The sequence below is a fragment of the Strix aluco genome, chromosome Z (assembly GCF_031877795.1).
Source record: "Strix aluco isolate bStrAlu1 chromosome Z, bStrAlu1.hap1, whole genome shotgun sequence".
Lineage (NCBI taxonomy): Eukaryota > Metazoa > Chordata > Aves > Strigiformes > Strigidae > Strix > Strix aluco.
In genome coordinates this window covers 87,222,957-87,238,984 of record NC_133971.1, presented here as the reverse complement: position 1 = coordinate 87,238,984, position 16,028 = coordinate 87,222,957, and the positions used below count along the sequence as shown (strand labels likewise).

General features: G+C 37.4%; 1 protein-coding gene across 2 annotated transcripts in view; it reads right to left on the bottom strand.

Moving 5' to 3' along the window:
- KIAA1328 (KIAA1328 ortholog) overlaps positions 1–16,028 on the bottom strand; it is a 175,140-nt gene that overhangs the window by 146,678 nt on the left and 12,434 nt on the right. For both annotated transcript variants that reach the window (XM_074811712.1, XM_074811713.1), the window contains exons 4-5: positions 15,919–16,013; positions 7,328–7,443 (exon numbers count right to left, since the gene is read on the bottom strand). In XM_074811712.1, the coding sequence (XP_074667813.1) occupies positions 7,328–7,443; positions 15,919–16,013 (211 nt within the window). The remainder of the gene's footprint in view (positions 1–7,327; positions 7,444–15,918; positions 16,014–16,028) is intronic.

The window sequence follows — 16,028 nt, the reverse complement described above, 5'->3', positions numbered from 1 at the left end:
TTCAAATCTAAAGTAATTACAAGCCAGAGCATGGCAAATGGATTTAGCAGAAGCCATTACGTCAGAAGAATCCTTTAAAGAAGAACAGTAATTTAAAGACTAAACTGAATAATGAACTCTCCTGAACAACAATTATTATGAGATTGATTTATTGAAAGTGTATTTAATCATGCAAGAAATGTTTAAACTTTCCAAAACAGTTCAGGAAGACACAGAAACCAATAGCAGAGTCAGCCCAACGTCCTCATTATAGTTGAGAAGTTGAAGCAGATGGAGAATTCATTTAGTTTGGAAGGATAAAGTACATCAATTTCTCTGAATCCACATTTCTAGTCAATTTGTTACAGTACCAGCTTCAACAATTAATGATCTCATTTTCCCATTTGTGCCTCCTTTTAAGAGATCTCTGTCTTTGTTTCCAAATGAGCCAAATATCATAAAGGAAAATTTAACTCAAAAAAAAAAAAAAACACTTTGAAAGCTCACATGCCTAACGCCAAATGTTTCAGCAATAGCCACAAAAGCAGGGGCCAAATTCAAGCAGGTAAGTAGCCTGGTCAGTTTAAGTGCATGGGAAAAGAAAGATCTGCCTTGCACCTGAGACACAGCTCTTCTCACCAGTCTGAATTCTACAGAGAAATACCTTTTACCTGACCTACTTCAGGGTTTTTCATTATGGTAACTGATGTTGATGTACGAGATTGCTATGGCTGAAGCTGCATTTCTAATGACAGGTCTCTCCCATTAAATTCAGACGGGCTGAGATCCACACCAGATAGTTAGTACAGATAATATCATGTCTGTACTTAAGATACCATTCATCTTCCAGAGCTAAAAGACAGGTTGTCTGTGAAGCATATACCTACCAGTGGCTATCAACAACCTGGCAGAGCAGAAGTCTTTAGCCAGTAGGACTGCAGCTCAGAAACATCAAGTCTCTAGTACCAGGAACAGATCCCCATAGTATGAAAATGTCATGAAACAGAAGAGATGCAAGAATGCTACTAGCCCTCAATCCTCACCTCAGTGGGCCTCCAAAATTCTATGCCAGAGCTGCTGGGTGGGAAAGTCTTCTCCTCTTCAGTCAGGCACACACACAACAATGTCATTCCACACTTTACAGTAAATTACAAAAGCAACTCTCCTTCTCTTATCTAGCAGATATACTTCTGTATTGACTGCACCATCTCACACAGTTCTGCACCAATGAGAGGGAAGTCTTAGGGCAAAAAGCCTATCTAGCTCATATTCTGAAGAGGCTGCTGTTGACTGTTTAGATGCTGCCTGTTGATTCTGGATAATTTCATAACATGGACAACGTGGCTAGCTTGTGCTCTAAGGCACTAGCTAGGATTAAACATAGAAAGCTGAGCTTTAAATAAATCTCCAGTCATTGATCCATTTGAACACTCAACATTACAATATGTTTCATCTTGTTTTAGTTTAAAAGTTCATGAAAAATTCAAAATATCTTATTTACCCAATAGTCCTTGACTGATTCGTCTACATTTAAGAAGTTCTTAAATACATACATTATTTAGCCAATACCGCCGTTACAGAATAGCATATAAATATTCAGGGACTTTTTAATAAGTTCAGCTTTTATTCAACAGACCATAATGGTTGCTTAGGAACATTTACTAGTAGGAGACCTATAATAACAGCAAGGGAAACACCTTCAAAGAGTGAAGCAGTTGCATAAAATGGAAGAAAGGAGCAAAATACTTATTTTTCATTCTCCTCACATGCCTTCAAACAAATTATGATGCACAAAAATATATATAGTATGCATTCACGTATGAAAAATAGGAAGAGAAAAATTTAAAACAATAAGCTGAGGAAGCCAAGTTGAGAAATAAAAGAAAAGCAATGATGGTTATTCCCAACCCTCAATTCGTAACTTGTCAGAAACTCTACTATCAGGAACTGTACTACAGAATCTATAACAACAGCAAAAATCACCCTTAGTCTTAGCCAAAGTTAAACTCTGAAACTGTTACTGAGTTTTAAATAAACAGCCTGACTTTCAAAAGCACTAGGCACGAATTGCCTGCAAACAGCAAATTTTTCTATCTATATAAGTTTCCTCCTTGCCTTTTATTATTGGGGTGGGACAACAAGTCAGGGACCCAACTTTCACATGTACATGCTTAACTATACTGTTAATTTCCATACCCCATTTCTCTACAACACTGTGTGTCATTGTGAGTTCAGACTAACTGTCCTTTAGCAAACGGCAGCCCTGGAGAGGTACACACACATATATCTGTTAAGCAGGACACGAGGACCACACATTCAACAAAGTAGATTGACAAAGGCTTTCTATACAATATCTTTGGGTTTGTTTCTTCACCTGTGATGACAACTTGGTGGGTTAGATTAAAAAAGTAAAGGAAATAGAAGTGCCTATTTCTCTCCCCATTTTCAGAAAAGCATAGTCAACATTACAGAGAAAACTATGACAGAACAAACAAGTAAATTCTGTACTCTGATACCTGCTTTTCTATCATTTTGTTCTTTGGCATTAAGTCAGCAACTATTTTTCTTCTGAAAAATAGTATTAATTCTACGTTAACACAGAAAGAAGAAGGAGAAAATATGTAAATAGCACTAATTTATGAGTATATGCAAGACTCATGTAATGAACAGCACTAAGGCAAAACTAAAAGCATTTTATTAAACACTCTAGATAATGCTTATAAGAAGCCCATTATTCTTCCAGCAAATTAATAATCTATGTCTCACTAACAGTATCAGCAAATGAACTGTTTTGGTTAAATTAATATTCATGTTAACTGCATGCAAAATCAACTAATTAAGTAGTCCTAAGTTACAATATTAAGAACATATGTAAACAGAGTTTGTGATCATTTTTAAGACTAGTCAAGTAAGTCATATGGGATTTGTTGTAGGAACTTGGCTGGGTCTTCAAATCAACAGATCATGTTCAGTCAGAAAATAATTCCAACAAAAAGCGTAAGTAATCCAGGTACATTCTAAATATAAACCAAAACAGCAGTTTAGTAGGGCTGTTGAGTTTCAATTTACAAAAAGAAAACAGTAAGTCTGAAATAAGCAGAATCTCTTCTTCCCTTTACTCCCCTATTCTTTGTCTGCAAAACGATCATTTCAGCATAGCTTAGAATGCAATAACCTTTTTTTTTTTGAGAAGTTTCCTCTTCCCCAATCAACAAATCTTCACAGAAATGTTAAGGCTGTTTTTGTTTCTTCATTTATGCAACACCATCAAATTTAGATTAAAAAATCCTTAATAGTGATAAAAAAACAAATCTAAAGACCATAACATGATTTCTTTGGGCTTTGAAATAACAGTAGTATTTGTTTCTTAATAATCTCATTATTATAATTTTTTTTCCTAAGACATCTATCATGACAGTACTGGGGCATCTGACAAAGGTATTTTCCTGTTTCTTAAATTAAATCATATTTGGAACCTAAATTAATAATAGGTGCCTGAAAAGATCCCAGCAAAACAAAACAAACCACAAAAGTCAGAAGCTTTTCTCTTAACAGCTCCTGGCAGATGTGGAAGAAGGGGCAACACAAGTAGCCTAAGAGTGTAATGTGGTACACACTGTTCATCCCTTATTCCAAAAATGCAAATGAAACAAAAAAATAAGAACACTGAAGTTGCAAGTCAAACACCCCAAAGGCAATGCCAGAATTCAGACTGCCACCAGAAGCACAGTTCAGTCACCTGGTATGTATCCATCATGATCTGGGAATACAGAAGCAATAACAAGACAAATACTAAGAACGGATGCTGAGGAAGACATGGAGATAGGTTACACATGGTGAGCCTTCTCACATGAGCTTAGTCCCATATTCTGTTTCAAAGTTTGGAGTGTGCCAGAATACACTGAACAGACACATCCCTGCTTTCATCAGGTGGTCTCATAACCATCTGACTGATCCTAGGCCACCTGCCTCCATCCTGGCTCTTCCTTAACCCTAACTGCTTATCCCAAATACTTTTCAACTCAGTCACAGGCTTTGTTTCTTTCACATCAGCCACGCCCAGCCCAACCTCCTTTTCCAACTCTTTCCTTCCAGCCAATTTCTAGTTCTCACTTCCCCAGTACAGCCTCTACTTATGTTTTCCCCTCTACCTCCTGCTTTATTGTCCTGTTCAGAAGATTCTCATCCTCATAGCTGTAAGATGCTTTCACTGTGGAAGGATCACAAGAATGGAAGCACCTGTTACTGGATTTTCCGGTTTGCCCAGTTAGGCAGATTTTAGTAAGAACAGCAAAAGACGTCATCACAGCACACACACCTTACACCAATAAGCATCATATCTCCAAAGAATAGCAGCACTAGAACTTTTTAGAAAAAAGGCTACAAGAGTTTATAAGGTTTGATCCACTTCTGGTTTTGGAAGTAGTTGAAACACTTAAGACCAAGGGTTTTTTGAAAGAAGTCAGTTTCAAGTGGGAACACCCTGTGAAAAACTAAGCCAAAATATCTACTTTTGACCAAATTATGACAGGTCTAGTGATACTGCTTTAGGGAAAAGGAGTAGACCAGACAACAACTTGGAATCCCCAATTTTCCTTAATTTTGTGATAATAAGTATTTGGCAATCCTGACAACAGGCTGGATTATTTATGGTTCATAGCATGCTCATCAGGGTTGTCCTCCATTAAGTGTATACCCTAGTAAGAACTACTCAAATTTCAAAGTTTCAACTGCAATGGAAGGACAGGATTGACTTTTAAATTTGCACAAAATTTTAGTAGCTGTTCGCTACCCAGAGATCACTGAGCAATTCCAAAGCAAATGTAACCTCAGGCTGCAGACAGATACTATTTTTTCAATACTGGTAAATTACTCAAGAGTTTTGCAGTGAGATCATACGACCCTCACCCCACGATCATCAGTAATGAATTTAAATGCATGGGTCCACATAGCTTCTTAAAAAAAAAAAAAATCAACCACAACAAAATGACAAAAATCTGCTCTAAAGTAGGGGTTTCAAGCACACAAAGTATATCTTTGTTGCAAGAGCCTTGGTAAGAAAAAAAACAAACAACAAAACACTGAAAAAAATACACTCCCCATGCTATTCAAATTAAACCCTTACGAAGTTGAAATTACACTTCACTGAATAACTGCACTTATATCAGAAGCACTGATTTATTAGTGTAGGGTAATTTTAAATACTGGGCTAGATAAAATAATTTTGTAAAGAATAAATTAGCTTTGGGAGAGAAGAAAAAAAAAAGGTAAGTAAAATTGATTTTATCACACTTTAAGGTTTTTTTGTGATGGCATTATACCCCTGATATCTTATTTGCAAGTGAACTCTCTACATTTCAGAAAAACTTGAAGAATTTCAAGCTGCTGCACTTTAAAATATCCAGGATCTGTATTGAACTTTGGCAAGTCATTTCTACCATTTCTTGTCTCTGCAACAAGTTTTAACATTAAAAATTAACTGGTCAGAGATATGTTGAGGATCCTGAATCATTCATGTATGATAGGCAAGTATTGCAGTGGTTAAAGTTATATTGTTTTAAATTATAACCTTGTTTTATACTTCTAGATTTTACAGAGTTTTATGAAGTGTAAAATTGCATGCATTAACCTTCTGCCATGTCTACCAGACTTCTGAAAAAGTATTCATGCTTGTGCAATCTATTTCTAGTAAAGGAAAAAAACAAAACTAAACAAAAACCAAGCAAGCATGCCTACTTCCCAGTAGCCAAATAAACCTCAGATGTATTAGTGAAAGCTTTATGTGCATAAATTAAAAAATATTAATCAGGACCATACATCCCACCCACATTCATGAGCTGATTGAATACCCAAGACATAATATACAACAAAATACTGGCTTCAGTGAAATTAATGTAAAAGAGTTGTAGTCACATCTGATGGCTCCTAAATACATCAAATTTAGTATTTTCCAGGAACTGTTCCATGCTCAGCTAACCTTGTTGATGTGTATATTATTTAGTACACACAGACCAAATTCCTTCTAACAATGCAAGTGCCCCTGTGCTACAAGAGACCTGGGTCATCAAGGGCAATCCCCTGCTGACAGAGACAACATATCACTGAATTCCTTTCATAAGCCAACCAAGCTCCATCATAAAAAAGCTTCTTTTTTGTTAAGCCTTCCAGTGCACTAAACTGTAAAATATGACTGCTCTAATTTTCAAGAACCGTCCTCTAACTTCATGTTAAAGTTTGTAGACTGTTTATCTCCCTTTATTTCTGTTCCAACGCTGGCCTATAGCTTGAAGAGTCCCTTTTTGTCTCAGCATTGCATCGTCTCTCCCCCTATTCACCTTACCACTATCTCGACCTACTTCTATATGGCCAGTCACTATACACACACACACACTTTAGTCCCTTCTCAGAAAATAGGTTCTCCAGGCCCCCTATCATCTTAAGTAGCCCTTCTCCACAACTTCTGTCATTAATTTCGCTTTTTACTTCAACAAGGGATAACTCAGGACTGCAAACAGTATTGCACGCTAGGTTTTATCAGTGCTTTTTGAAACAGCATTAATATTCTCCCTACTTGAAATACAGCTCCTGATGAATCACATACTATTTGCTTTTGATGTAGTTGCAGCACTGTTGCTTCCATATCCCACTATAGTCAACCGTTAGCCTTCTGAAGAATTAAACAAGAAAGCATCAATATCAAAGATTTGGAAGAGAAATGAACAAGAGAATTTTGTAAAGGTCTGCCACACCACACTGAAGGAAAAATTTAATTCCTGCAACATTGACTTTGCATGTGATATTCCAGGATTGGAACTAAGCATATGCAGCTTAACAAAAATGGAAGTTACAGCCCGCAAGAAAAGAGAATCAGCTAACTTTATATAAAAAAAACAAGCAAACAAACAAAAGCTACACCAAAAAAAGTCTGAACTAGCTAAACCTCCTAGTACATACATACAGTTTAAATGCCTTCAGTGTAAGTTGTCTTATTCTGAACGAACATGGAGCACTGAAATACCATGCAAGTTTTAGACCTCAATTACAACAACCTAAGAGGATTAAGTAAAAAAAAAATAAATCTATAACCATATTTTAACGCACAAATTCCTTATTGTCATTTTTAGTTGACAAATAACTATTTCATAGCAAAACAACATCACAGGAACAGCTGGATGGCAGTTTTAAGCTCAAATGAACCAGTGTCACATGCTGACAAGTCATCTCTCTGATTGTTTTTGAATGGCAGCACATGCAGATTTATTCTCTGCCATAAATTAGAACAATTATTTCTCTGTAGTTCACTTTTTATTTCAGACAGTGAGCCCCTGCACATATTTTTAAAGGATATCTTCCCTTTCCTTGATGATAAGTTCATTCTGTTCCTCTAGCTGTCTGATCTTCTTTTCAAATGACTCTTGTTCAGCTTTCAGCCGTTCTTCTGTCACCTCCTTTTCTTCGCTGACCCTGAAAAGAATGAGAGAAATAAAATATATGCCCATAACCACAATGCCTAACTTGCAACTTCTCTGCTTTACAGGTAAATGGGTATCACCCTCTACACCCTTAAACAGGTTAGTTCCTCATAATGTTTATTATATTACACTGGAAGATGCATGTGACTATGCAATACATTATTTTTTCAAAGACACTGGCCTCACTAGAGTACATGCACATTAATGGGCAGCATGGAACAACTAAGTAAGGACCTCAACCCACAATTAGATTTGTGCAGTCTGATTCCCTGCAGCCATAATGAAGATGCACCAGGATCCTTATAAGCCTAGGGCATGTAGACCGACAACTCAAATGGGAGAGCTTAGCTGCTGAGACAGGAAGGAAATTGAAAAACTTTTCTGTTTCTTGATCTATAAACTAATCCTTCTTTCACATTTACTGGTCAAATATAAGTCCAGGAAAGGAATCATTTTTCTTGTTAGTTTTCTCCAAACAAAATACTTCGTCCTCTGCTGGGGATTTTAAAATATCAAGCCACAGGAGTAAATTTTCCTTTCTGTCTGGACCATGGCACCCTGTATCTTGCTGCTCAGTGTAAATAATTGGATCAAGATTAAAAGATGACAATGTGAGAAAGGTTTACAATGTTCATTTATTCTGCACCTCAAGAGCAGGCTGTAAAAATAATTATTCTGGTATCACGTAGGCAAGAAGACCATTATGCACAGATGATCCTGTAACTATACTAAAAAACATGGCTTAGAAATCATGGTTCTATAAAAGCTCTACAAAAATATTAAGTAATGAGCTTAGACTAATAAATATTATTGCTCTGCACTTAGGCAATTTCTGTTGCTGAAGGCTCTTAAAGTTCAGCCTTTTATGATGATGAAACAGCTACCACAACACAGGTGACAGGAGACCAAAGCAGTACAACTTTCAGAAAACTTCAATTTTATCTTCGTTTAAGTGGAACAATCCTATAGGAAGAGGAAAGTGGGGAAAAAATATAGAATTTATATATAGGCATTAGACTAAGCCTTCCACTCGTCCCATCAGACTCACTGACATTATTAACAGAGAACTCCATTCAGGGACTGAGCCATCCATTTGACATCATGTTGTTTGCCTTAAGAGGGCAAATTTTGTTTTGATATTCCAGTGGAAAAACCATAAATACCACAATTGGGTCTCCCCCCTAGGATGAACTACAGACAGGCAATATTCCCCAACTTTAAGATCAACCTACAGCCCTTCCCACAGCAGTTTGAGCAGACTGCATCAAGTTGGAAATTAATAATACTGAAACTCACACCTTTTCTCTACAAACCTGGAGGGAGAAAAATAACATATAGCATATAATCAAATTCTGTAAATCAGAGTGGTTGGAACAAACTATTAATTGGAAAGCTTCTAAATTACACAAAAAAGACATGGATTTAGCATAAAAACATTCCGCTATTCATATGCCCATGGTCTCATTTACAGTCCTGTCCCCTGCAGTGTTCATCAACTCACTCCTAGGCCCCTTTGCCTCCACTCAAAGGCTGTCAAAAAGGGGTGTGCACACATCAGAAAATAAACTATGAAAAGGGACAGCCGTATTAACTCTGGATCCATCTCAACACCTACATACTCCTTAGTTAAGCAGGCAACAAATTTTTGAAACTTATCAACCATACATCCTTGCTACCGAAGCAGTTATTACTATGGTGCATATGCCACGGGCTGCAGACCCAGGCTTTCGCATCTAACCCCACCAGTTTGTTTTCTCTGAATCTAGTGCAATCAGATAACTGACTACAGATTATATGACCCTCCTTTCACATAAACAGGGAATGATGCAAGAATTCTTCCTGTTTCTTAGAGTAAAAAGAAAAGATAGAGAACAGAGAATAAAAACAGTCAGTTAGAAAAAGACAATGAAGACAGCAATGACCATGTAGATGAAAGACAGGCAGGAAACGAGAACAGGGGAGTAAAAAAAAAAAGATCAGAAGGAAAAGAGAGGCCAAGTATCATCTCCAGGGCACTATAATAAGGAAGGAAGCTTGCTTACTAGCTGCTGGAGTGATGCATTAGAAAAAGTTTCAGGACAACTGAAACACTGGGCCATGCTGGCACCTAAGAATTTTTAAATGACACAACAGTATAAGAAAATAAGGTAAGGTAAGGTAAGGTAAGGTAAGAAAGAACAGAGGACTAGAGAAATTAGACTAAATCTAGCAGGTTTTACCCATCTCTATATTCTGTGATTTGCTGCTTTTATCAGTCTGCATCACATTCACGTGCTGTTTGTATTTAACACAGATCACAGCAATCTGTCATACTCCCAGACATATGAATATATTGTGCCACATATCTTATGCAGTGTATGACTGAGAACAGTAAGTGATCTCAGAAGGAACGTGGTGGTATGTGTTTACGTATCACAAAGCAGGAGACAGTCCATAAAGGGCAGGCGACAGATAGAAAACTGTTACTCACAGGAGGTGGCAAAAGGAAGTTAGAGAAAAGGAATACAAGAACGTCATCAGATTATGCTGGATTTATGTCACATCCTATATATAGCTCAGTGAGATTTTTTTTAACATATTTATTTCTTTGCCTTCTGGCAGTAAAGAACAGATGATTTTTAACAGAACTAGGAAGGACTTCATTGATGCCAAACAGAAATATTAGAAGGCTCATAATGCTCCTCAAAAGGATTTTCACCCACTTTTCATCTGCTCGTGGCCAGAAAAGAACGGTGAAAGAATGAAGGCACTGCAACTACAAAGGGCACAACTGCTTCTGTTGGGCAACACGCTGGTGTCCAGCTCCGTTACCATTGTTTCCAGGACGAAATAGGGGTCTGACAGCTGAAAGCAAAGATGATAAATCAGTAGAACTATTCCTGCTGTTAAGTGTCTGAAACATTTTCTTGCATGCAATTTACATTCACCCACCTTGTGTCAGGATATACATCATCTTTGTTCAAGATTTGTTTTAAATTCAAAACATCAAAGCTTATGTAATCCTAGCTGCATCTAAATAAAGAATTTAATTTTATTTTACAGGAGTCTCTGTAGGAAAAGAAAAATTCATAATGCAGATATATTGACAAAAAACCCTCCTAGGACATCAGCCTTAGTGTTCAAATTAATTCCTAATTCACCAGTTCCAATTATTACGCTGCACTCCCAAGTCCATTGCTGATACTAGTAGTTCTGACTGTCTGAAGAAGGAATTGATCAACAAGTTTGCTGATGACACTGATTGATTCCACTGCGTAAGCAGGATTGATGCTCTCCAGGTGGAATTTTTGAAGCACTGCACAGGTCAACACCACTTAAAGTTTTATTTGTCTAATGAAAAACTGGCATGCACAAGAAAGAGCCAGGATAATACTCACATCAACACGACACTAGGGACAAAACTCAAAAGAACTCTTCCTGACTGAAGGCACTTACAGATCTTTACAAAAGAAAAGAAGAGCTGAAAAGGCAAATTAAAAATAGTGTTTTCTATTTTTAAAAAAATGTTAGAAAAAATTGAGTTTTTACCAAGAGAAATCTGAATACATTAAGAATTGTGGCTGAGCAAGACAGAAGACAAAATAAGCAAAAAGAAGAGACAGACACTGGAAACTTCACTGATCAGTCCTTACTCATTGAGAACCTTTATCTTTTAGGGAACACTCACCTGATATTAGTCTGCCAACTAGCTAGCAAAGATGAAAATATCTCAGTGACAGTTCCTGAAAACCACAGGTTTTAAATTCCAAGCAAAGAATGGCATCTGGGACAGGCAAGGCCACAGGGGGAGGAAAAATGGAGCAAGAACCAAGATAAGGGCATCATGAAGAGCCCAGCACACACAGAAATCATGGAATGAAATCAAGTATTCCAAGTGAAAGATGCACTCCAAGAAGATGAAACAAGAAGAACTGAGCAACAAAGTGACTTTTAACACCAACATGGCAGAAGAGAGAATGGCAGCATCTTTTGACTGAGGACACTTCACAAATCTGATACATTTTACTCAAGTATTATGGGCAGTATGTATAAATTAAAAAAACAAAAAAACAAAAAAACCAAAAAACCCCCAACAATTTCAAAACATAATTGAAATTGCTGCACAATGGATAAATTTTATGATATGCAACTTGCAAAATACAAAACTACATCTCACAGCATGAATTTATAGCTACAAATGACTTTTTAAGCACAGAAGGTGTGATTGGTGATACAATAATCCTAGGCATGCTTTACCTATCAACAAGAAGTAATTTCCAGACAAGCTTAGAGATCTCATTTGCAGTCTCACTGCCTGACCAATTAAGAGAACTGCAGCACAATATTGCTCCGAAAGTAGCACACAGGAAAAAAAAAAAAAAAAAGAAAAGAGCTTGACACTGAAGTTAAAGCCAGGTTAACAATTTGGTTAAATATGAGGTAGTGTAACCCAGGAGAGAAGGCAATCCAAAAGGCCAAACACTGCAGATTTGTAATACCGGCTTTCACAGGCAAGTTGTCCTTCAAAGATCCTAAACAGCACATAACACTCTACAACAGTTTCACTCTCCTCCTTTGTAAAGCTTTCCAGCTCTGTAATCAAATTAACCTTCTGTTTTGATTCCCATATTCATCTTTTGTTGGAAAATTCTCAATTTTAGTTGGTCAAGTTCATCTTCATATGAGAAAAGAAAGCCTCCAAAAAGCAATGCCAGTAGAAAAGACTAGCATCCTAGACTGCCAGCACCCTACAAAAGGTTTAGGAATCCAAGGTCTTGGGAAGCAGGAAGCATTTTCTCAATAGGGACAAAGGGCCGTCTGAAGGCTGTTTTACTAGCTGCTGGGTACAAGTCATTCTGGGCATGACAGTGGTCTTTGCCAGAAAGACACTAATTTGATAGCAAGAAGTATCTTGCATCTCATTTGAAAAAGGCTACCACTCCCTCCTTTGGGTGGATAAGGGCATTATGATACCCTTCTACCTAAATTTTGAAGATTTGTTTGCAAAGACAACAGGGAGCCAGCTTTCCCTATGTTTAACTTATCTGAAAAAAGAATACAAAGTAGTTAGATACCAATTCTCATCAATAAAAGCAAAAATTAAACTTTCATGAACCATTCCACATCACTTAGTCAACGCCTCTTGTTCGTTCCAAAGCAAACCGCATATGTGAGCTGTACAGGCGTATGTGAACTGTGCAGTCAGGGAAGAAGTATTTATGATGTACATGTCATAGTAGAGGCCAGAAAGTCACAGTACTATGGCTGTATATCAGTAAGGAGTGAGGTGAATTGAATGCTTGCAAGCACACACAGACTCACTCTCTCTGCAAAGAAAGTTATGACCCTCTCCATTCAGCCAAATGCCAAGACAGAGAGCTCTCAAAATCTGCATATCACTGAAAATATTTCACTCCAGAATACTATTTAACCATTCTCCAAAGGGTGTCTAGCAAGTCCTTCATGCTCAACAGCCAACTGGCTGGGTCCCAGAGGACCTTGCAGTGCTCGCTCCTGGAAGAGGCTAATGTGTCCTGACATTGGCGCAGAGTAGAAGGGTAGGAATCTTTCAGTGCCTTCACCATGTCACTGCTCATTTCATTACATAAGCTGATGACTGCTTCAGGAGTAGCCTGCAGTAATAAAAGCTCAGAGAAAGTCTTTTTTGCCTCTTAAAAGGACTCTGCTTCTAAGGAGAGCTAAAATTTGCGCTTACTGCGCCTGCCACTTTCACCACCACGCCAGCAGCACCTTGCTGAAAACACAAAGGTGCCATTGCAGGTTGTTTTTGAAATACTGGTTGATCACACTTGAGAATTTCCCATTTACTCACAAAGCACTTTGACATTCATGGGCATGACTCATTCTACTCAGAAATTCCTCTACAAAACCAAATTTGGAAAGAACCTGCTGACACAATTTAAAAAAGTTCAAATTTACAACATTTGAGTCTTTTAAACTTTGGATCCAGTTTGCCTCTCTTGTCACCTTAAGGGGGAAGACAGACTGGATGCATTCAAAGAAAGGCAAAATAATGGTTATTTACAAGTGGCAGCATAAAGCAAAAACTAAGATTATTTAGCCTAGAAAGGAGGATTAGAAAGGATACAGCTGAGTCCCTTCTTTCAACCCTGCCTCAAAATTCCATTTCATAAAGTCCCTATCAGCTATCATGATGTCAGCCACTGGAATCCCCAGCAGCAGAGCATTACAGCCCAGAAATTGATTTTTTTTTCAAAGGAGAGGAAAATAATATAGACAGCATTAGAATTTACTCACACCAAGACAAAGTCTGACACTGCAACATCTTAGCTAATACATAGGCACACACCTTTCCAATGTTCAAAAGCGCATTGGGAATGAGAGTTGGAGGAAGAGAAGAAAAAATAGGAAGAGAAAGAAAAGTAGGTTAGCTCTCCTTCAGCAGTCGCAGAAGTCACGGAAAAGACCAATATCCTGAACTGCTCAAGCAAGACGTCGTTGAAATTCAAGCCCCAGGAGTTAAACATACTTTGCTACCAGTTTCCACACAGACAGAATTTTACCACTTTACAACTGCCTTCATGCAGACAGTTATTAACCAAACTATTTCTGTCCACCATCCTGCAATAAACGTGCAGGAATTAGCCCCAACTACCATCATTTTAATTCATAAATAGTAGGGAAATAAGGAACAGTGAAGTATAGCTCTGGTCAAGTGAGATCTTTATTATTCCAAGTATTTACTGCAGGACAGTCTTCCTGGAAAACTTTCAGGACTCTGATGGTTCTTTTTCTTCTCTGAAATAGCAAAGAATGTTCTACTGCATGTAAAAACCCTTCATCATTGCACAACTAGGGATGAAAATTATGGAGAGTTTTAAAAAAGTGACGAGGTGAGCGGAATTAAAGTTCAACTTCCCTATTACTCTGCAAAGGACTTTTAATTACATCCAATAAAAATATGATTAGGTTTAAAAATAAAAGAGAACTAAGTATAAAATAATAGTGTTCCACTAATTTTACTTTTCAAAATTAATGTTGCTGCACCTTCTATTTTTCTTCGAAGAAATGTCAGGCAGAAATATCAAACTGTCCTCAGGGAAAAATCACAGCATCTGAGATTTAAGAAGAATCCCATGCTCGAATGAGTTAGTGTACTACTATTCACTAGGGAGCAGTGTATTATGAGGAACAATGTAATAAAAGGCTTTTTTTAATATTAGAATATACCTCTATATAATCAACAGTGGCAACAGTGTCCGAATAGCTCCAACATCTGACAATTTGTAACCAGGCTTCCCAGCAATCTACTCTTTATGACAGCCTTAACTAGACATTTTCTAACATGAGGTAGGATAAAATAGAGTTGCAAGCATGAAGAACTTCAGAAATTACTAAAATACTGTATAGCAAGAAATCCTATATTGGTACAAATTATTAGCAGGCAAAATGGTCCACTGGATGAGGATAATCAGAAAGAAAATACTCCTAGCTGCACCAGAGACTTATTGCATGACCTTGAGCAAGTAGCTTAATATCACTGCCCAAATTTTCCTATATAAAAAGGACAGTAATGCTTGCCAATTATTGCACAGACATATGAAATCTATGGCAAAAAGCACTTCATTAATACCTGAGAACCTGCACTTTGTTCTAGAAAAACTTTGCCTTTATAAATTCTTAGTATGGACACTAACTTTTAGCCCAAAGCACCTGAGATCACCTCACAAGACTTTCCCCTCTGATGCTGTGCGAAAGTCTGCCGAAGTCCCATGTGCTCCTTCTCAGTTTTATAGCCACTGTGCAAGAAGCAGATTTTCAGAGATTCTGAAGTGTTAGGGACACAGAACAGGAGAAAAACCTCTTCACTCAAATTCAACCTATTTTTCACATCATTTATCTTCGTGAATGCAACTAGCACTGGAATGAAACTTAGAAAAAACCTTTTGCTAAAGCTGAGATACTTGCCTCTCCTTTCAAAGAACAGGGAGAACTTGAAGAAATTACTCAAAGCAAAAGAAATTTTGGCTAGATAAGTTAAAATTACACTCGTCTCTTTATTGATCTACATGTGCAAACACAGACAAATACTGATTAGCATGTTTCAGCCACAAGATCACCTATCCACCTTTAACAAGGCATTCCATATAAAAGCTTACTCCTGACAAATAAGCACTACAAAGTTTGTCATTTCCAAAAGACATGTGTTTATTTAAAGCACATGATACAAGCAGCAAACAAAACCCCAGCCCTGTGACTAGGTTTATATGGATGAACTACGGCAGGTCACAAAACTTTGGCTCTTGTTCTGATCTGTTTAGGAGATTTTGTGTCAGGAAGCAAGGAAAAGCCGATCAGGATGCTCCACTGTTCATACTTACTCCAAAAAGAAAAATTACCTTATGCAAATATTCATTTCCATAATGGAGTTCTACATTGCTTGACGTTAATTAGAGGAATGACTCTCCTTAAACATAATGCATTTTCAGGTGATGCTTATTCTTACCTGGCAAGTTCTTTAATTAAATTTGCAATGCGTCTCTTGTCCTCAGGACACAAATCCTTTAAAGAAGCACTCTTCATTCCTCCTTCATTAGTGACCTGAAAATTTAAAGT